The 22726-nt window shown below is 45.5% G+C and overlaps 1 protein-coding gene across 2 annotated transcripts in view; it reads left to right on the top strand.

Annotated features, from left to right (window-relative positions):
• The first annotated feature begins 12358 nt into the window (after positions 1-12358).
• KDM7A (lysine demethylase 7A) overlaps positions 12359-22726 on the top strand; it is an 87206-nt gene continuing 76838 nt past the window's right edge. Inside the window, exon 1 of one of the 2 annotated variants that reach the window (XM_075939680.2) lies at positions 12359-12879. In XM_075939680.2, the coding sequence (XP_075795795.2) occupies positions 12773-12879 (107 nt within the window). In that variant the 5' untranslated portion in view covers positions 12359-12772. Of the gene's footprint in view, positions 12880-12988; positions 13324-22726 lie in introns of those variants that run through there. The other variant, XM_089781952.1, reaches the window with a different exon arrangement.

Here is a 22726-nt window from a genome sequence, read left to right as displayed (position 1 = left end):
ATGTTATGTAAAAGGAGATACAAAGTAGGCATGGCTGTGGGGCTCTTGACAAGTTTCATATGCAGCATTCAGAGCTGTAAAGCTTGCATGACTCAACGCACCATTTCCCCTTCCTTCACAAGCTGGAATTGGCTAATGCAGAGCCTTATTTTACCCATTAATATTTCAGTAATTTCCTTCCATTAAAAGAGGAAGTATTCATTCCAACAGCAGGTTCTCCCCTGCTTGGATAAAGTAATTTATATAATATTATACGTAGGAAGAAGGTGGAAAGGAAGTACTTTCCCTTGTTAATTATTTACTAGTCAAATCCTGACATTTGCACGAACACTTCCAAGTCACTATACTGTAACGATTGACTTTCCTCTGAGAGATACTGAACTGTCACGTATGCCCAGAGTTGCTGTTGCTTTGAGTACCTAACATTTCAGTACAGGGAAGAAAAGCTGGGCAACATGCACGTCTCTGAAAGAACCAGGCGCTTTGGCCACTTTTTAAGCATTGTTCCACAGGTTTGCCAATTCTCCCAGACTTAGAAATGCAAGACACTTTCAAGCCTGCCCTGAGGGTTTGATGTCAGTCTTGTAGAATATATGACCTTGCTCATCTTGCCTCATAAGTTTAGTGTGTCTTGATCTCACATGAAGCTGCAAATAACATGTTAATTTTTTGGCAAAAAGCATTTCGTTTTTTGGCAGAAAGTCCCCTTCTGGGCACACCCAACAAACACAATCAAGATCCAATAGTGAATGAGCTTAAAATGGCATTGCTAGTGCGTAGGCAGAATGTGGGTGAGAGTTGCTGTGCAATGGGAGGTCTCTAAAGGTCTCTGAAGCATGCAGAATGACTGAATGATTTGTATTTTCTTCAAATGACGAGTGGGTGTATCTTTGGGCTGCTTTTCTTTTTGTAAGACCTGTGTGGGTGGATGACATGACTCAGTATTTTCTTCGCAGATGCAAAGATCACATTGCCAGTTTTGAGTAGATTCATGCTGAGATCTGGGAAGTTTCAGAGCTTTGCTTTTTGGCAGCTTGAAACATCTTGATTTTAAGCAAAATCACAATGAAGTAACTTTTGCAAAATGTGCAAAATACATTGAAAGACTATTTAAGACTGTGAATCCTTTTTCACCCAGCAATCTCCTAAATCTCTTGCTATTCAGAATGTTACTTCTGGTATTTATGTGTAACTAGAGGTTAGACCTCCTCACTGGTTCTGAGTGAGGGGATTTGCTGAACCAGGGGAGGTCTCCTGCCACCGGCCCCTCCAGCCCACCACTTCCGCCTTCGGCTGGTCACCCTGCTGCCTGCCATGGCCAGGCTACCTCCCACTAGCCCTAGCTCAGCTGGCTGCCAGGCTGCTGTGGCCTGAATCCCCCTGCTGGGCTAACAGGTTGCTGCTGCCCTGATCCCAGCTCCACTGCCAAGCTGCTGCCAGACCCAGCAGGCAGGGCTCCCACCTGCCGGCCCTTCTGCTGCCTGACTCCCAGCCACTGGGGCTCTCGACCCAGAAACATCTGTGGTCCTGCCATGCCATGGATGTTGCTGGACCAGAGAGTCCTGGTTTAAGGAGGTGCATCCTATACTGTCCTGCCTAATTGCAGCACTACTATTGAGTGGATTAAGGCCCTGATTCTGTGAACTGACTCACTTGCTTAATTTTAATATTTAGAGTCAAGCCCAAGCATAAATGTTTGCAAAAGATCAAGTCCTAAATGAGGATCACATCTGGTTTGCCTAATTAGCTACTTGTAGTTTTTTATACTCAATGTTGTTAGTATGAAATTTTAGTTTTTAAATGCATTTGATTTAATGGTTAAATAAATGATATTCTCAGTGCTGGGAAATATATATATTGAAGGTGTTTTTAAAGTTTTTTATTTTTCACCTATTGTACAATCTCAGTCTTTTATGACCTTTTTGCTGAATATTCATGTATAGCACTTTGTTGAGTTAGAATCTGACAGACAGAAAGGAGCTGTGAAAGAGCAGATCTAGAGCTATCTTAGGACTATTTTATTTCTCATATTTTACAGGACATGAACTAGTTTTTCCCCCCCTCTCCAATGAGTTCCTACCAATCACCAATATCCCCTCATCCTTAATTATGAGTCAATGACCAATGAAATAATGTTTGCAATTGTACCTGAATTCTGGCTGAACTCCAGTTGTTTCCGTTCTCTGCACTAAATCAATCAATGCTGAGCCACCCCCAAAGAAAACAAATCCTGCTCACCTAGTAAATAAAGTCTAAATCAATTCATGCTCTCCCCCACCATAGGCCTCTACTGGAATGATGGGCGAGGTGGATAAAGGCCCTCCACAAACACAAACCGTTGCTGGGATTGTGTCTAAGGTTTCTTTTCTGTGCCAGACCTTCATCCCTTCCAAACAATGAAGCAATGGCTAATGAGCAGGGAAATCCTGGCCATAGCTTGCTTGAAGATCAATGACAGCCAACATCTGCCTGCCATCCTAGTAGTAAAGCACAGTTTCAGACGCTTCCAACCACACCCCACCTCTCCAACCAGAGAGCCCTGTCTGTGAGATTTTTATTGTTTCCCCAGCAGAGCTGTTTGCTTGCATGATAGTAGTGGTGGCGGGAAACCTCTCATACCCCAAAGAATGTGAGTGACTGGAGACCCCCACATGCATATGTAACTAGGGTAACACTGTTCCTCTGTTTTTGGGGGGGGATAACACTATTCACTTCTGTTTCTGGGTGCACTACTCCTATAATGTGGTCCTCATTGTGAAAAAGTTTGAGAACACCTGGTTTTAGAGAGTTTTTGAGACACATTTAGCTCAAGTGGGAATTCATATGTCAAATGGTTATGTTCTTTGACCTGATGTTCCATCATATTCTTACATAACCCAAACTGAACTGGCTGTTTTGTTTCTCAGTTTGTATATGCAATAATTGCTCTTGCAGGATCTTGTGGGTCCAGCCAGGAAGGTCCAACCAAATAGGCATTAGGATAAGATTCATACGTTAATAATAGATTATGCTGTTGATTGTTACCTCACTGGTTATTACCTCACTGGTTATCATAAGCCTTTAGGTCTTGAAATGTATTTATTTCTCTACAGATTGTTTAAACCTGTACAATACTCATACTAATTTACGTTTGTGTGTTTGTGTCATAAGCTGCTGAAATGAAGGAATATTTTGCAGAAGTAGCACTGAAGCGACTTGTTAAAACACCCCCTTATACAATTATGTATGCTTTGTAGCAAGGTCAAATTTTGGACCAGTCTCCTTTATCATTGTTTAAAAGTACTACACTTTTTCTGTTTTTATTTTTCCATTAGTTTTGATTACCAAGAAACTTGTGTTGGGGTGTTTTGTGGGTTTTTTTTGGTTGTTGTTCGTATAAAAATGCTTTGCTGCCCAGTTTTTCAGTGATATTATAATCTAAAGTTACCACCGTTTTTAAATATTAACATTAGCTTGCCTTACAATGGCAGGCTGCAAATGAAACATTTACTTCATAGCATTCCCTACCCAAATGCAAGTACAGGAATTTGTGGAGTTGCTGGTTATGCATGACAAGCGATGTAAACTAAAAAATTCGGATATTCTATAACCATAATGATCATGGTAACATGCACTATACCATGTCATAATTGTTATTGTTCTACTATTTACTTGCTATAATTATTATGGAATCCCCCTGTGGAAGCATAATCTATGCCCCACGAGGTGCTAGTTGCCTGATAGAAGACTGAAAAATACAAGGTTTTTCAAGTAGATGGAAAATCAGGGTTAGTGAAAATACCTATTAGGAATTTTCAAGTGCATTATTTATTGAGCAGTAAGGAACTACAAGAAACAAGTAATTCCAAGAAAGCTTAAATATTTGGATTTAAACTATATCCTCATCCCCAGATTGGCATATCAGGTGTCGACATTTCTTTTTGGCCATGAAATGAAGGACAACTTTATAAAGTACTAGAAGTCATACTCAGCATTTCTTTGGGTCTGTGAGGGAAGAGGGCTGGTGGTGGAGGGGATTCAGGAGTCAGGGTAGGGGTCTCGGATCTCGGGCAGGTAGTGGTGGGTGCAGGAGTCAGGGCAGCAGGTTAGGGAGGCTGAGAGCAGGGGTGGAGGAGTCAGGTCAGGTGGCTGGGAGGTGTGGGGGATCTCAGGATAGAGGGTGGGGATGCAGGAGTCAGGACAGGTGATGAGGGCTCAAGGCAGGAGACTGAGAGGTCTGGGAGGGCCTACCAGGGTGGTGAAGATGGAACTGCAGCTGCCACCCACCCCACCGGCTCCTCTAGGTTAGGGAGGGCTGTGGATGTGGTGCCTGACCCTGGCAGATTTTCTGGGAGTGTGGGTTGGGGGGTCTGAGGCTGCTCAACCCGGACCTAGCAGCTTTTCTGGGACTGAGGGAGCAGGACGGTGCTGGTCAGCCCTAATGGTGCTCCTAGGGGAGGTCGCAGTGGTGGGTCTGCTGGGTGGCAGGGACCCACTTCTGATGCTGGGGCTAAAGGCTGGGGGGGATGGCTTTTGGGACAGAGGATCTACTTACTCGTGGTTGGTGGCCAGCAATATGGAAAGCGCTGGTCCCAGCAGGCCATTCTTTTCCTGATGCGGCTGCATCCTTGGTCACTCTGCAGTGTTTCCTGCACTCACTGTCCCCAGTGGTCATTGCAGAGCATAGCTGTCCCTGCTCCCAGCCCCCTCCCTTTCTGTGTTATGGAAAACAATTGGATTCTAGGCACATCCCATTTTCCTGACACAACCAAACCCTGACCTTGCTTTAAGCTAGGATAAGAGGGACCTGCATACCAAATTTGGTGGTCCTAGCTCTTACCATTTAGGAGGAGTTCTTGAACAAATGGACTTATGGACAAACAGACAGACGCACAAACTGGCACACATATTTATCAATATATAAATAAAATGTGGAATAGCCTTGAAAACATCCCTCAGGACTTCCACAACAGTTAAAGTAATTACAAAACCACCTGTACAGAATAAGAGCAGTGTACCTTATTCCATATAAATAAGGCTGCAAGTCTGTCTCAGAGGTTGAGAGAGTCATGGATCCTGTGACTTTCTGTGATCTCCATGCAATTCTGCAACTGCAGGAGTGAGAGTGGCTGATCCCAGGGCCATACAACCAACTGACCTGGGAGCCAGCTTCTGTAGTGGCTCTGGGGAGAGCCAGAGCTGCGGCCCCAGAGGCGGGTGGAACAGTGGGCAGAGTAGCAGCCGCAGGAGCAGCCACACCAACCACTGCTTGGTGGTCCTGGGCAGCTGGCCCTTGGGGCCACTCAAGCAGCAGCTAGGGCAGTTGGCCCTTGGGCCTATCCAACAGCAGCCAGTGCTGCTGACCCTATGGAGCTCTCTAGCAGTGACCAATAGACTAGTCCAGAGGCCCCCGTAAAGCAGTGGTGCCATGGGAGCCCCCAGAGCAGCTGGGCCCTGGGGCAGCTAAGATTTAGTCAGAGGTATTTGTAGTAAAAGTCATGGACAGGTCATAAATTTTTGTTTATTGCCCATGACCTGGCCATAATTTTTACTTAAAATACCTATGACTAAATCTTAGTCTTACTGGTAAGTTAGATGTGCCTCAGAGCTTACAGATCTCCCAAGGAAAAATGGAACTGCAGACCTATTACAGCCATATAATGGTCCAAAGATAATCCTTGCTTGGGTCAGTGGGCTCTTCAAAGGACAGTCAGCAAGTGCTGTTTCACTGTGTTTCCATGCCCCTTGGCTGGCTCATCACCCACTTTCACAGAACCCCTGCAGTGAACAAATAACACATTACCATTTTATGAAAATACTTCTGTTGCAGTTCAGGACAATGGCATCTGTCTTCCCTCTCCAGCAAAGAGACTCACTCTTAGGCTTCTGGCTGGTTCTCAGCCATCACTTTTCTTGGGCAGAGAAACATATCTCTTTCTCCCCTGCCTGTTTTTTTTTCAGATGGCACAGATCCCCGACATAAGGTGAAAGCATTACAGAGAAAATATACTTAAAACAATGCACTACAGTGTGCTAAAAAGCTTACCAGAGATCACCCCCAATTCCAGCCTGGGCTTTGATTGGAATCAGTCCTTCGAACCTCACCAAGGGTTTTTTTTTTTTCTGTGATTACAAGCTCATAGCAGTCTCATCTCAGAAGAAGCACACCATACATAGGTTAGTTTTTCCTTTATACAGGTCAGCCAGGGCCTTTGATCTTCAGGTTCTGTGAATGGGTGATCATCAGGAAATGGTCTCTTTCTCAGGGCCTAGCTTCAAAAGGCTAGATCTAAGGTAACTGAGGTGGGAAGGGGAGCAAAAGAATTTACTTTCAACCCCAGATACTTCTCAATAAATCTACTTCACACATATTGTTCCAAAAAACATTCTTGTCTGCCACATTGCTCAATAGAGTCCTTTGATCATCCTGGCCCACAATAATATATAAGCTTTGCATTAAACACACTGGACCCCAAGGATATTTACACTTAATTCAATAAGATTTTTCAAGGATATTGCAGGAAATTGCCACATCTGTCACAATTTCCTTCAGCTGTCTGATCTCTGCAAGTAGTGCACAGAAGTAGTAAAATGGATCCCCTCGGCTCCTGGCAACCACACCAAAGAGCTAATGACTGGCGATCATGTTCAATATCTTTCAGGGTATAGAAAGCAGAAGAAAGCATTAGATGATTCCCAAGTTCTGCAGCTGACAAACCTCACATAGTTCATCAGAAGCCAAGTCCTATTTCTGCAAACAACAGTTGGATCACTGACTGAAGAAAATAAGTAAGCACTTACATTCCTCCCTCTTTATCTTCTCCAGGTCTACTACATTACTCCTGCTTGCTTCCTCAGCCCAGCTGGGTCATTCCACTCTTGACAACCCAACTTCTCAGTTCAGCAGATCTGTAGTCTGATTTTTCCCAGGACATCTGCACAGGGGAAGATAGGAGGGAAGAGTGAGGTTGTTTGGGTGCCTTTTTGAAAAGTGCAACATTAACTGAATTTTCAGGGGTTCAAAGATTTTTTTTTTTATTTGAAAACTACTATTCTTGAAATGTAATATTTTCACATCACTGATGTGCCTACACACTTACCAAGGTTTTTTTGTATGAGATTAATATTGAACTGTTAAATAAGTATTTTGTAGCTCTTAAAAGGTATGGATTAGTTTGATGTAAATATTCTGAAGGACCTAATGTCAGGGACAGATGCTGAAAATCAAAATAAATGAATACCTATAGCAAGTTATGCATAGGTCCACTCAGAGACTTATTCAAGTCAAGACCACTGTACAGTAGATTGTTCCATTACTACTTCGTATCTTAAATCACTCCTTTATAGAAAATATAGTGTGCAATGTAAAGAAATGCAAATATGCCACAGCAATCTGTTCCTTTTTCAAACATATGGATGGGGGTGGGTGGGAAATCCTTCACCATTTCAAATGGAAGAACTATCTTTCTATATGTGTTGTAATGATTTTTCTTTGTCACAGAAAAATCATAAGGCATCCCTCTTGAAACTTCCCTCAGTAGTAGTTCATGTCCCCACTGTAACCGTCAATTTCGGGCTCGGATTGGACTAATCAGCCATCTCCGAACCCACCCCCAACTAAACTGATGACACTGGGTGGTCCTCATCGACCTCGATGGACGAACAGCATGTCTACTCAGCAGCATTATTTTGGAATAACTGACATAGTACACATCTACACTACAAGCCTTTATTTCAAAATAATGTCGAGCTGGAGAACTTCTTACTATGACTCATGGTAACCCTCATTTCATGAGGAGTAAGGGAAGTTGGAGGAAGAGTGTTCTTCTTCGAGTTCCTGCTGTATAGATAGTACCAACTGCCAAGTTAAGCTATTTTGACGTAAGCTACGCAACTGACGTAGCTGAAGTTGTGTAGCTTATTCCAACTTTAGTCCTGCTGTGTAAATGTGCCCTGTTCTGCTTGGTTCTAAGCCCTACACGTCCTTATAATGCTGTACCCCTCCCAGCAGATGCTCTGTGCCTCTTTGCACCAGCTCCTACCTGTGCACAGGGTACACTGATTTAAACCAACATGATTTAAATCACCAAGTGGAAAATGTCAATTTAAATACATTTTAATCAATTTTTCCATTTATACTGCAGTTATTTTATAAATAAAGGTGCATTTTCTTTAGCTGGTATGACCTTCGAAACATGTTGATTTACCATGCGGTTGAGCCTTTACACTAGATTTGGTACATCATTTTGATCCCTGGGAAAGTATATTATAACTATATACTTTTAAGTAGTGATATAGCTTAATATTTTCTATTTATTTAATATACGTATTTAGTATACTAGAAAATGATGAATATCATCTCCTCTTATTTCTAAGATAATTTAATATTTTGCTCATGATTTGTGTCAAGCTGCATTAGAAAGGTAACTGGAATTTAATTAAATCTAGCATATTACATTTATTTTTATTAAATGAAAGAACCTTAATAATTTTGGATAAATAAACTTCTCTTTTCAAAACAAGTTTCACATTTGCAGCTAAATGATTTATTAAAGGAACAGCAGGATTAGCTGTATTCTTTGTATCAAAATGATTATTTCAAGTCAGCCTGGGAAGATTTTCAAATGTGCCTACATGAAAGTGGCAAGTTCTTAATTGCCTAAGTTTCTTTCCTCAGTGTCCAAATTTCAACAGAATCACGAGGAAGGGATAAACACCAGGGAGAGACAGGATATATTATAAGAAGGGGTGGATGAAGTTCTGTGTACTGCAGGAGGTCAGATCACATGACCATGACGTTCCCATCTGGCCTTAACGTCTATTTAGGCTTAATTTTTCTGAGTTTGTCCAAGGGGAGTATAGATCAATGTTCACATATCACACCATGTCAGTGCCTGTCCTGGGGCCAACTGATCTAACCTGTGGACCAAATTCTGTGAAGAATCCCAGCTGTGTATCACATGGGGCACATTGTGCATACAGTAAAACGTGTGAAGCTCATCTTCTATGTTTCCCTTTAGTCTGAGGCTGACTATCTTGACTATCATAATTGCACCTATTTTGTCACGTTCTTCACAAATTTTCATCTGAACAGTTTTAAACTATTTCTTAATAAATAGTTTAAAACAGTCAACTACTGAATTTCATTGTATATCTCAGGGGAGAATTAATTTGGCTCTTCCTGCTCTCTCTTCATCGAAGCTGAAGCAAAGTTGTTGTTGCAGAAGTAGTCTGCAATTTCAACACTATTGTATTTTATTCCTGGAGTAGTTATACTTAAATTTTGGCTAAAAGATGCAACAAATAAGCAGGTTCCCTACATTAGCTTCTTCTAGATTTGCTGGTCCTGACTACAACCCATTCATGGTTTTAGTGGATAATGAAGTATTTTTGATAGAGGTAATTTACTGCCTAATGCTTGTTTAGCTATTGCTGGTACTAATAGAGGACTAAAATTGTGGATGCTGCAAATTATGCCTAAGCTGGACTTTGAAACAAAATGGTAAATCGCTCATATATTGAAAATTACTCACTACAGCACTTTAAAAAACTCTGATGCTCCCACTCAGGAATAAGCCCTCTTGCGCAACTGTTCTTGGCAACATGAATTTCTTGCGCAAGAAAGCCCTATGGTTAAAATGGCCATCAGAGCTTTCTTGCACAAGAGAGCATCTACAGTGGCATGGATGCGCTTGTGCAAAAGCACATCTCTTGCGTAAACACACATGCCAGTGTAGACGCTGTCTTCTGGAAGAATTTTTGCACAAGAACTCTTCCGCAAAAGATCATGCCAGTGTAGACGTAGCCTAGACTTTTGCTAGAGTAATTCAAGTATTGAGAGAATGAGAGGGAAGCAGTTGAGAAATTAATGAGTTTCTGTTTGTACAGTGCATGGAAACAGAGCAATGCCATTTGTCTGAAGTGTCCAGACCCATTCATAAGCAAGGACTAGTAGTTACTGGGCAGAGGTCAGTATTTTTCCATGAGCCGGAGAGAAAATTTCCATGGTGGATGAAGTCATAATAGTCACAATGTGAGTACTGAGCTGATCATACATTACACTGGGAGAAACTATAAAACAGGAGTGGGAGAGCAGCCAGATGAGCTTAATGGAGGGTAATGAGATATTTAATGGTGTCTCCGGTAGGCAGAGGCCAGACCCTGATGTCTGTGATGACTTTATCAGACCCTGTCACCCTGTAGCAAAGCCCCCTGGATCTTCCTCCACAGAGTTAAGCCCTTAATACAACACATGACCTATTTGCCATATTTATAAAGCTTGACCTCAAACATTAGGGCTATGTCTACACTCGCGGCTTCTTGAGCAAGAACATCTTGCGCAAAGGTTCTTGCGCAAGAAGTCTTGTACAAGAAAACGTCTAGACTGCCATGTCCGTGCTGTGCTTTTGCGCAAGAACTCCCATGGCAGTATGGACGCTCTCTTCTGCAAGAAAGCTCTGACGGCCATTTTAGACATAGGCCTTTCTTGTGCAAGAAATCCCTGCTGAGCGTCCACACTGTCCTCTTGCACAAGAGCTCCTGCGCAAGAGGGCTTACACCTGTGGAAAAAAAAGAGTGTAGCTCTTGCGCAAGAAGCCCCCTCTTACCACGCCGTACTATAAATTTCCTTGCGCAAGAGCAGGCGGGCAGTGTAGACGCTCTGCAGATTCTTGCACAAGAACAGCCATACTTGAGCAAGAAGCCGTGAGTGTAGACCTAGCCTAGATGTTTTCCTCATGACTCTTTCTTTATACAGAAAAGAAGCATTTCACTCAAAAGTTTTTGATACAGATTCATGGATTCATCATCTTTTTTTATTGAATGTTTTAAAAGACTGTTATAATTGTGGGCCTTAACATATTTTGTATTAAAATCAACTTTTATTTAAACATTTATTTTTAAAAGGAAAAACCTATTATAATTTAAATAGCAAAATAAAAATCCAACTAAAACAAATTGGGGTTTTGTTTTTCAATTGATTTTTTTTTTTTACTCATCCTACATGTAGTGCGCAGGTTTCAACCTTTTTTTTTTTTATATGCAAACTCCCTAAAACAATTCAAAGTGGGCATGGACCCTTTTGGAAATCTTAGGCATAATCCGCAGCCCATCAGGCGTCCAAGGACCACAGGCTGAACTTCACTGCCCTATATCCTAGTGCCCAGTGGGCCTCTAAAGCAATGCCCAGTGCCACCCTCTGGCCCTAGCACAGGCGTGGACAATAAAGAGGTGGGTGGCAGTTCATCAAGGTTAGCCCCGGGTGGGTTGCCTCCATTGTATTTAGCTGCATCTCCACATATAGGGTGATAGCAGCAGCACTTCCCACAGCCCCAACAGCAGCTACAAGTGCCTGCACCCGTGGAGGTGCAGGTAACTAAAGTAGCAGCAGCAGCAGCAGCCTGCCAGGTGCTAACCCTGAGGAACCGGATGTGGCCCGTGGGCCACTATTTGCCCACCTCTAGCATCACAGGGGGGAGGTGTGTGTGTGTCAGTCACAGGGGGAGGGGTGTGTGTCACAGGAGGAGGGGTGTGTGTGTGTGTGTCAGTCACAGGGGGGAGGTGTGTGTGTGTCAGTCACAGGGGGAGGGGTGTGTGTGTGTGTGTGTGTGTGTCAGTCACAGGGGGGAGGTGTGTGTGTCAGTCACAGGGAGAGGTGTGTGTGTGTGTGTGTCACAGGAGGAGGTGTGTGTGTGTCAGTCACAGGGGGGAGGTGTGTGTGTGTGTGTCACAGGAGGAGGTGTGTGTGTGTCAGTCACAGGGGGGAGGTGTGTGTGTGTGTGTCACAGGAGGAGGTGTGTGTGTGTGTGTCACAGGGGGGAGGGTGTGTGTGTGTGTGTGTGTCAGTCACAGGGGGAGGTGTGTGTGTGTGTCAGTCACAGGGGGGAGGGGTGTGTGTGTGTGTGTGTCAGTCAGTCACAGGGGGGAGGGTGTGTTTGTGTGTGTGTGTGTGAGAGAGAGAGAGAGAGAGGCGCCTGTGTGAGATAAAGCCCCAACTCTCGGGGCTGTCCCTATCACATCAAGCCATCTGCTCACCCGACTCCCAGCAAATGCCTCGTGCCCCCCTAGCCCCGTTGCACCAGGCCCCACAGAAATCCCAGCGAGCCAATGTCCCTCCCCTGCTCGTGCTCCGCATGCCCCAGCGCCCGGGCAGGGCCCCGCCCCCGCGACAGGGAATCCCCCCCGTGTCATTCAGCAGCGTGGAAAACAAAGTCGAGCGCTTCGGGCAAGTCCGGCAGCTGTCGGCACTTTCCGTAAGGGGGAAGCGGCAGCTCCCTCCCACAGGCGGCCCCGCTCGCTTACATAAGGGAGACGCTTCAGCTCCTCCCCCTCCCAGCGCTCGAGCTCTTTCTCTCTGTGTCCTCGCGGAACCCTTCGCTCCCCTCTCTCTCGCCCCCCTCCCCCGCCCGGAACTGTCACGCGAGAGGGGGAGGGAGGGGCAGAGAGGAAGGAGGGGCGAGCGCGTGCCCGGACTGCCCGCCTGCTCCGCCTCCGAAGGGGATTGTGGCACGTGCTTTTTCTGTCGCGCATCCAATTAGCGTAGACGGGCTGGCGGGCACGCTCGAGAGTCGCATCCGCTCGTACGTCTGCGAGCGGCCGCTTGTTCTCGGGAGGCGAAGTGCCCCGGCGCGCATGCTCAGCGCTGGAAGCGAGCACGGGCTGAAGGACGGCAAGGGGGGGGGGGAGGTGGCGCGCGCTCTGCTAGGCTGGCGCGCGCGCTGTTGTTATTGGTGCCGCCGGCGGCGGCGGCGGCTGTTGGAGGGGGAGGGTGGCTCAGTCAGTGAGTTCTTTAAAGATGGCCGGAGCGGCGGCGACCCCCGTGTACTGCGTGTGCCGGGAGCCCTACGACGTGAGCCGCTTCATGATCGAGTGCGACATCTGCAAGGACTGGTTCCACGGCAGGTAGGGGCCGCGGGGCGAGCAGAGCCCCCGCCGGGGCCGGGTGCCGGGGGGGGGGGGGGTGAGGGGAACGGTCGGGGGTGTCAGCAACCCCGGTCACAACAACCGCCCCCCCCAGTGGGGAACAATGCGGGGGGGGGGGGGGAGCCCGGCGGCTCCTCGTGTCCCTGCTGCCGCACTTCCAGGCAGGGGCAGCTGCGAGCGAGCTCCCCTGACCCGGCTTAGCGGAGCCGGGTCCCGCCGACGAGCCCCCCCCCCTGAAGCCCTCTTGCCCCGCGCTGCGGAGCCGCAGAATTGCTCGTCCCTCGCTGCGCCTCCGCCGGGAGCCGCGCGCCGGGCTCCGCTGCCCGCTACTCCGGCGGTGTCACCGGCAAAAGTAACGCGAGCAACAGCTGAGGGCTGGAGCGCGGGGGCAGGAGCTGTCCAGAAGTTGGGCTCGCGGCTGCGGTGGGTCGGGGCGCGGAATGTGGTGGGGAGGGGGGGGGGTTTCTCTCACTTCCCCCGACTGCCTCTGTCATGCAGGGCGTGGGAGCTGCCGGCGGCCGGTTACGGTACGTGGGGGGAGGGGGCGGAAGAGCAACATCCCCTTGCCTGCCCCGGGGTGTCAGAGCTGCCCCGGGCCGGGAGCACCCGGCTGCGGCCGTGCCTGGGCTTCCTGCCTCGCTTTGTGTTTGGGGTCCGTTCCTGTCTTATCTGGGTTTGACGTTTCTTGTCCGGTCCCAAGCGGCTTCCCAGGCCGCCGCCGCCGACTCGCGTGTGTTTTGTAAGCTGTGTGTGTGCCTGAGAGAGGCCCGAGGCAGCGGCAGCCCGGTGTGTGTGTTTGGGGGGGGGGGGGGAGTCATGAACGTTTAAACAAAGAAACAAGTTGGGGGCTCGGCGGCCCAAGTGGCTGTCCGGCTCTGTTCCCAGCTGCCTGGCTGAGGTTAAGAGTCTGTTGTTTGTAGCGACTAAGCGCTGGGATATTTACTGAGGAACTGGTTGTGATTGTAGGAAGTACGTTTTGATTGACAGCAGGACATTTAAATACCCCCCATTTAACAAAAACAGACTCACGATGTAAAGCAGGCTAGACAGCCGAGTCTCCCTCTGCTGGATGTGCCTGGGAAGCTGAATTTAAAAGAACAAGCACATGCTTTTAGTACTCATTCCTAGATTAAAGGAACACTGGAGGCAGTGATAGGCTCAAAAGTTATCTCTGAAATTTTTTTTAAAAATCAGTCAATTATTCTGCTGCTTAGTAAGCGCTGAAATTTCTTCAGGGGTTTGTTTGCTGTTTCAGGTATGTTTGTGTCCCCATATCCCCAGCACATGTGGTCGTATTGTAAGCAGGGAGTGTGCCTTTAACAGTGACAGCAAATCCAATAATAGTTGCTGGGTGTAGGTTTCAGTCCCGTGTTTAAGTTCTGTTAGAAAATAAAAGCAATATTTGGTTCCTTTTTTTGCTGGGAGCATGGAATATTAATGACTTCAATATTTTTTTTGTTAATTGTGTTCTGTGAAGTCAATCAGACGTCATTTGTATGAGTCTTTCACACATCAGAAACAACTGAGAAAATTGGAACTAGTTTTAAAACCACAAACATTTGCAAGGGGTTTCAGAAAGAGATGTAAGGTTTGAAACTATTTTTAGTTGACTAGATTTCAAACTGATAGTGATTACATCTTTATTCTCCAGCACATATAGGATTTTTTATTTGCTCAGCACTTTTCAGAGCACAGTGGGATTAGACCTTGTGTATGCTCACCTGGCTTGCTATGTTTGTAATAAGCTAAACAATGCATCCTGATACTGTCCTTTTGATTTTAAATTTTTATTGAGAAAGGGGCAGTTGTGTGGAAGGTGTCTTTTTGTTCTGTTTTCTAATATTTTCTGTTTAAATGGGGATGTACTATGTTTTCTTGATATAGAGAAAGGCAATATTATGGTAAGAGTCGTTTTTTTTTTTTGTTTTTTTTTTAAACAGTTGCATACAAGGCTATAGATCATTGCCATGGAAAATTTGTTATCCAGTATCATGAAGTAGCTGCGTCTTGCTCTTACAATTTTCTGCTGTTTTCTATATTCTATGTTCCAATTAGTATGCCATCCCTTTGAGTATTGTAATCTTATTTGGGCATATGGTAGTATAATACATGTTTTACCAAAGTTAAAAGTACACTGTGTTTTGCAGGGTACATGAAAGGTAACCTTCACTTGGGCTATATCAGAAGAAGGTGGGAAGCAAGTCTTCACAAAGGAGACTCTTCCAACTTCCTACCACCTTTTTTTAAAATAAACATGAGGAAGAGTTCAGTTTGGATGCCCAACTGACTGCAGTTGTAGTAGGGGAAAGAGGCATTTGCTTGGCTAGGCCAGTCACAAGCCACTTAGAGTATAAGGTACAGGTTATAACCTACTTGCAGACCAGTGGGTGGCTCCTGTAGATCCCAGTGAGATGCCCCCACACAATAAATGAACTGCTTCATTCTACACTAGCGTCAGTCTCTCTGGTTTTAAGGTGTGGGTTATAGAGTGCATTGTAGTAGCCTGATCACTTAGAGTAAAGGTTTCAAGGAAGTACAAAATGTTAATGAAAACTTAAAATGTTTTAAATAGCTGAATTACTGTACTTGAGAATTTGTATTTTTTTTATATTCTGCTCACTGACAAAGGTAAGAAATTGCTGTCCACTTACCCTTCTGCTTTCTTCTTTCATGTATTCTATCCACCAGAACCCCTTGGCAGCTGTATTCAAGAGAGTGCAAAAAAACTTACAATTTTTGTCACGTGCTTCTTGCCCGTTTTGGCCTCCAGATCCAGAAGGGAAAAATTCATGAAATTATTTTTCTATTTTTTTTAAATGGCTAGGTTTTTGCCCAGTTTTGTTGTAATCTTGTTAAAATATACATTCATGTGAGTGCTTTATGTACCTCTTGTTACATATTATCTGAAAATCTATAATACATTTTTGATTGTAGTGATGTTGCAATTGAATATTAGCCTTGTTACAGTCTCCTGTAATCGATTACCTTTCAGTGACTCAAAGACATAACAAAAATGTATACTTTTATAAATAGGATAGATAACAATTTAAAAGTTGTGTGCGGTGTTATATCTTTTATTAGACCAGTTTCAAGCTAGCATGAGTCTGTCTTCCTGGGATAGGGAGTTCTCTCACAGACCCAGTGCAGATGTACCCTCTTGCGCCCAAACCCCCTTTTTGTACTACATTTGTATTGTCAGTATCTTATAAGCCTCTCAAAACATATTGTGCAGAACCTACACAAATCCTATTCTCCTCCTAGGATCTCAGGATTAAAATTTCAAAAGACCTTGACAAATGGAGAAATGGTCTGAAATCAGCAAGATGAAATTCGGTGAAGATAAGTGCAAAGTACTTCATTTAGGAAGGAATAATCAAATGGGGAGTAACTGGCTAGATGGTAGTACTGATGAAAAGGCTTTGGGGTTTATAGTGGATTATAAATTGAATATTCATCAACGACATGATGCAGTTGCAATAAAGCCAAATATGATTGTGGGGAGAATTAGTGAGAGTGTTGTAGGTAAGAAATGTGAGGTGATTGGGACCAGAGAGCTGTGCAGCTGGAGTACTATGTCCAATTCAGGATGCCACATTTAGGAAAAATGTAGACAAGTTGGAAAGAGTCCAAGTGAAAGAAAACCTGACATATGAGATTTTTAAAAAGTGCATATTTAGCCCTGTGAGAAGAAGACTGAAGAAAGACTGTTGGGTCCATCCGTGAATATATAGTGCTATTATAAAAAAGGCCGATGGCCAATTGTTCTTAGTGTTCACTGAAGGGAGAAGTAGAAATGGGCTTAAAATGCAGCAAGGGAGATATAGGTTAGATATATTAGGAAAGCTTCCTTACTACTGTAAGTGTTAAACTCTAAAACGGGTGGAGAACCTAAGGCTCAGGGGCTGGCTGTGGCCCTTGGCTTGCCTGGATCTGGCCCCCAGGGCTCTCCCACCCCCAGCATTGGGGAGTGCATGCTGATGCTCCATCCTCATCCCCTCCTTCCCCTTGCTGGGATGGAGCACACAAAATCTATTAGCCTGGGCCCCACTAAGCTCTGGTTTGTGAGGAGAATGTGCGGAGGGTCTTTCTCCTCAGTCGGGGTTCACATAGTGAGAATTTGGGGTCTTTTTTGCTTCGCACTTGGGTGCAGCCCCCAACTGACTTTTTGGGGATCAGCGGGCCGTGACCCAAAAAAAGATTACTCACCCCTGCTCTAGAATAAGCTTCAAATGTAGAGTGCAGAATCCCCATTGTTGGAGGTGTTTAAGAGCAAAGCAGAAGAAACCAGTCGGAGATTATCTGGGTTTACTGATACTGTACCAAGTACAGGGGGCTGTACTTGATGACTACTCAAGTAAGGTGTTTTCTGATTATACATTTGTATGATTGTTTTGTTATTTTTATAATAGTACCGTCCACTATTTACTGCTCTATGCACATACCGTATAGGCTTCTTTCATTTCTTTACTTTTTGTTCACATCCATCGTACATTTACACTGCAAAACTTTGTGCTTTTACTTTATTTTTAGCACAAAAAAATACAAGAAACTTTCAGGAACAAAACAAAACCAAAACTCCAAACAACAACCCTCCTAGCCTCCCAAAAAACTAAAAAAAAATTAGCCCTTAGAGACTTAAAATCTGATTTCTATGCTTGCTACTTTTTGAATTTGTAAAATTGAATAATTGAGACATAACCAATATATGCTATTAGAAGATTTACCCAGTGTTGCTCAGGTCTTTAACTCGATTATCTTTTTTGTTTTTCTTCATTTAAATCATTGTTCTGGGGGTGAGGCTGGGGATGAGGCATTCAGTATGCAGGCTGCCCTGGGAGAGAGGACTAACACAGCCCTTTCTCACTATAGCAGCTTGAGGCCAGGTGAGAAGTACCTTTCCAGGGCTGCTGCAGCTCCATTGGGCACAACTAGGGGAGGGGTACATGTCCCTGAGCTGGAGCAGGTCCAGCTTCATCTACTCCCTGCAGTCCTCAGCCTGAGTGAGGAATGCAGCAAACTGTGCACTTTCTCCTCACTCCCTGATGAAGGGGAACAGCCAGCAATGTCCTTTGTGAATTGGAGGGTGGGCGGGGAGGGAGAAGTAGAGCTTCAGTTCCTGCCATTCCTAAAAGGTGCATGGAGGTGGGAAGACTTGGGGCTAGGGCAGTCCTGGATAGACAGTAGTGATACTGTCTCTTTTCTGTATGGTTTTATGAAAAGCCATCCCATTCCAGGCACATCCAGTTTTACTGGCACAACAAAACCCTTAGGTTGCTTTAAGTTATAAGAGGAAGCTGAATACTGAATTTGGTGGTCCTTGCAATTAGCATTTAAGAGTTCTTAGACTCTCTCAAATACATACTAGTTAAAGAGCTACAGACAACTTTGTCAATTTTTAAGTTAAAAATAGTTTGATGCAATAGCTGACTTAGATCTTCTGTCCATTTTTTGGTGACATTTTCCTGCCCTCTTCCCCTCCCCTTCCATCCTCCCAATTTTTGGTTTGCTGCAATAGTGCGGGACCCACTGTGCAGTGGGATACATAACTATATATAGGCTGATACCAATGCATAGAACAAAAGCTAATTCAGATATAGTAGTGTTAAGGTTTTTTTAAAAAAAGGCAGAATTATGATTGTTCTTAAACTAAATTCTCCTAGTGGAAAGTTCTAGGAGTTGTAGTATGAGGAAAAGTCTTCTTCGTTGCTGAATAATTGTCATAACTTGTTTGAAAATCTTTTTGTGTTATTTTTTTCAGTGTTAATTGTGTTGATCTAAGTTGATCATCCAAAAAGAGAGATATTTTGCTACAAACTAAGGATGTTAAATGGCTAATCGTGTAGTCGATACAATTTGTTTCTACTGCTTGATTATTTGATAAGGGGCCGCTATGCAGAGCCGCAGCAGGGGTAGCTGCTGGCGCCAGCTCTGGGAGGCACCCGTGCTGCAGCTCTGCATTTTAAATGTAGTAAGAGCCACTGGATCTTACTACATTTAAAATGGAGAGATGCAGCGTTCCAAACCAGTGCGAACAGTCTGTCTGCTCCCTGCGGACAGGTGCTGCTGCTGGAGCAGCTTCTGCCTGCGGCAAGCCTCGGCCTGCTGCAGGCAGAGGTTGCTTCGCAGCAGCCTCCCTTATTCCCGCCTCCCTCCCCCGGCTGTCTCTGATAGAGACAGTGAGGGCAGGGAGGGCGCAGAGGCACTGTGGAGACGGTGCTGGGGGGAGCTGTCTTTTAAGCCGGCTCCCCCCAGCACCTGTTGCTGTTTTCCTCTCCCGGCAGGAAGGGGTGGGGAAAGCAAATAGCTAAGTACTCCACTCGACTACCCAATAAGTTTATGCTTATTGGTTAGTCGAGTAGTCGACTACTTGCTAACATCCTTACTACAAACGTGGTGCACTTTACAATTGAATGTGTGTTTCTTCTTAGGTCTGTTTTTAGATTTAGACGTTTATATTCATATCTGTTTAAAATGCTCATTATTTAACAAATGAAGTCATCCTGGTGACTATATTCCAAAGTGAGCGAGTTATAGAGTATCGTAAAGAGAAAAATTGTGGCACCATTTGTATGAGCGTAATGTACACTACTTCTGAGGTAAACAGGATGAAGACAAATGCAAAATGCTCCACTTAGGAAGGAACAATCAGTTTCACACATACAGAATGGGAAGTGACTGTCTGGGAAGGAGTACGGCAGAAAGGGATCTAGGGGTTATAGTGGACCACAAGCTGAATGAGTCAGCAGTGTGATGCTGTTGCAAAAAAAGCAAACATGATTCTGGGATGCATTAACAGGTGTGTTGTGAGCAAGACACGAGAAGTCATTCTTCCGCTCTACTCTGCGCTAGTTAGGCCTCAGTTGGAGTATTGTGTCCAGTTCTGGGCACCGCATTTCAAGAAGGATGTGGAGAAATTGGAGAGGGTCCAGAGAAGAGAAACAAGAATGATTAAAGGTCTCGAGAACATGACCTATGAAGGAAGGCTGAAAGAATTGGGTTTGTTTAGTTTAGAAAAGAGAAGATTGAGGGGGGACATGATAGCAGTTTTCAGGTATCTAAAAGGGTGTCATAAGGAGGAGGGAGAAAACTTGTTCATCTTGGCCTCTGAGGATAGAACAAGAAGCAATGGGTTTAAACTGCAGCAAGGGAGGTTTAGGTTGGACATTAGGAAAAAGTTCCTAACTGTCAGGGTAGTCAAACACTGGAATAAATTGCCCAGGGAGGTTGTGGAATCTCCATCTGTGGAGGTATTTAAGAGTAGGTTAGATAAATGTCTATCAAGGATGGTCTAGACAGTATTTGGTCCTGCCATGAGGGCAGGGGAATGGACTTGATGACCTCTCGAGGTCCCTTCTAGTCCTAATATTCTAAGATTCTATGATTCTGGTATAATGAAGAACCTTTAATCAGGGGTGGGGAACCTTTTTCTGGATTGGGGCCACTGACCCACAGAAAAATCATTCCGGGTCAAACACAAGTGAGAAGCAGGGAAAAAAAACCCTCACTGCGGTCCTCAACTGAGAAGGAGAAAGACACTCACCACACTCCTTTCACACACCAGAGCTTAGGAGGTCCCAGCTTAGTAGATTTTGTGTGCTGCAGCCCCCAGGGAATAGCAGGGGGGCTGGAGCACCAGTGTCGGCTTGCCAATGCTGGGAAAGAGAGGGGCAGGGAAGGGAGGCTGAGCTTTGGGGGTTAGGTCCAGACAAGCGGAGGGCTGCATCTGGCTCCCAGGCCTAAGGTTCCCCATCCCTGCCTTAAATGATTAAACTTCAGTTTTGGTCATCTCTGAATTCACAGCATTGATTTGTAGTTCTTATCCCCAGAAACTTATTCCGTATTTAATCTAACCTGCTGAAAAGAAATACAGGTTGAATCTCTAGTCCGGCACCTTTGAGACCTGACCAGTGCTGAACCAAAGAATTTGCCAAACCATGGGAGGTCAGTATTGTCTAGCCGCATTACCAACACTTCCATTGTTTACTCGTAGAAGACATTTAGGGGGTAAATTAGAGCCTAATAACAGCACAGAACACAGAGCCAGGACTGGTGGCTGTAAACAAACTTTGTGGGAAACTTGGCCACATGGAGGGTAAGTGGACATCCAGCTAGCCAAAATCATGCCGGACAATAGATGTTGCCGGACCGGAGAGTGCTGAACTAGAAGTTCAGCCTGTAACTTCATATCCATCGTGGTGACAGTTATTACCGGTACAAAGTTCTGCCATGAGTTCTGCTCTTTAGCTTTCAGTTGTGCCTTAGATCTTTTCCAAAATGTGTCTGTGGTGACAGTTCATTTGAAAAGGTAGAATGTGTGTGTTTGGTTTTTTGGGGGTGTTTTTTTGTACTTTGAGGACTGGTTAGTATAAAAAGTCTCTTTTTTGCTTTTTAGAACAATTCCTTATATTAATTCTTGGGTCTAAGAATAAATAGAATTTGTACTTGATTCTAACTTGTAAAAAAAAAAATTACTTAGAGTAAGTATAGTCTATAGATTCTGAGGATGGTGAATATCTGCTTCCTGACACCAAGATGTTCTCAGATCCATTCATTAATAAAATATCCACCTCAAAACCAGTTTTGTGTTTCTGTGACTGTCAGCATGAACTACATCATGAATCCTAATTACAGTACTTGGCAGATTGAGGATGAGATTTCTTCCTTCTGGGTAATCCGAGAGAATGTTATAGTGACTTTTTATTTTTTTTCTGAAATCTGCCTGGTGTGAAGGGCCAACCTTCAGAATACAAGTTGGTGGAGGATGCCTTTTGGAATGCCATTCATTCTCTAGCTCAGGGGTTGGCAATGTGTGGCATTCAGGCTGATTTTGAGTGGCATGCGGCAGGACTGTATGATTGGTGGCTGCCCCGTGTGCCACGGCTGGAGCTGGATTGTGGTGAGGCTGTCTCTGCTGAGGCAGGGCTGTGTGGCATAGAGGGGCTGCTCTGGGAGCTGCAGCTGGAGCCGGGCAATGGTGAGGCTGTCCCTCTGGGACAGCCTCACCACAGCCCCGGTTCCTTCTCCGTGGCAGCTACATGGCCTATGGTGGGCAGCTGTTTCAGGGACTGTGGCTGCTCTGGTGATGGCCAGGCCATGTGGCAGAACAGGGCTGCTCCGGGGGTGGGTAGGCCAAGTGCAGGAGCGGGGTACCCCCAAGCTGGCTGCCAGGGGCAGGTGGAGCTGGGCTTGGGTGCGACAGTCACAGAGAAGAGGGTGGCTAGCTCTGGGTCTCTGTTTCCCTGCTTTGGAGGAAGATGGAGTGTGCAGAGCTGCCTTCCAGCCCCTCTGCTGCTTCCTCTAGCCCTCCACTCTGTTGCCCAGCCCCAGCCCTGCAGCCTTGGCGCTTCCCACTCCGCTCGCCTCCTTTTCTGCCTTGCGATGCCCCTGGGAGGTGGGCTAAAGACAGCACAGCCACCAGCACCACTGCTGCTGGGCCCCCACTAGAGGATGAGAGCTGCTTGGGCTGTGGCTTGGGGCTGAGCGGTGATGGCTGAGGGAAGAAGAGAGTGTGTGTGTGTGTGTGGGGGGGGGGGTGTCTCCCTGCCACAAACCCACGTTGGCGCCTGGGTCCCTGGCAGGAAGGCAGGGGCGCTATGGACTGGACTCTCATGGGACTCCAATGCCAGTGTGGCTGGATACCCCTGGATTACCCACCATCAACCCCCGCCTTGCCCATTTCCCTTAACACTCCTCCCCTCCCCTCCCCCCAGCCACCTCGTCTGCAGTCCATGCTGGTGATACAGCATTGTGCCTCCTGCAAGATTGCAGTCAATGCTGGCTTCCTGCAGGAGGGGAAGCCCAGAGGCTCCGCCCTGCATCCAGCTTC

Source organism: Pelodiscus sinensis, chromosome 1, assembly GCF_052426305.1.
Source record: "Pelodiscus sinensis isolate ZL-2025 chromosome 1, ASM5242630v1, whole genome shotgun sequence".
Classification (NCBI taxonomy): domain Eukaryota; kingdom Metazoa; phylum Chordata; order Testudines; family Trionychidae; genus Pelodiscus; species Pelodiscus sinensis.
This window is presented reverse-complemented; position numbering and strand designations above follow the sequence as displayed.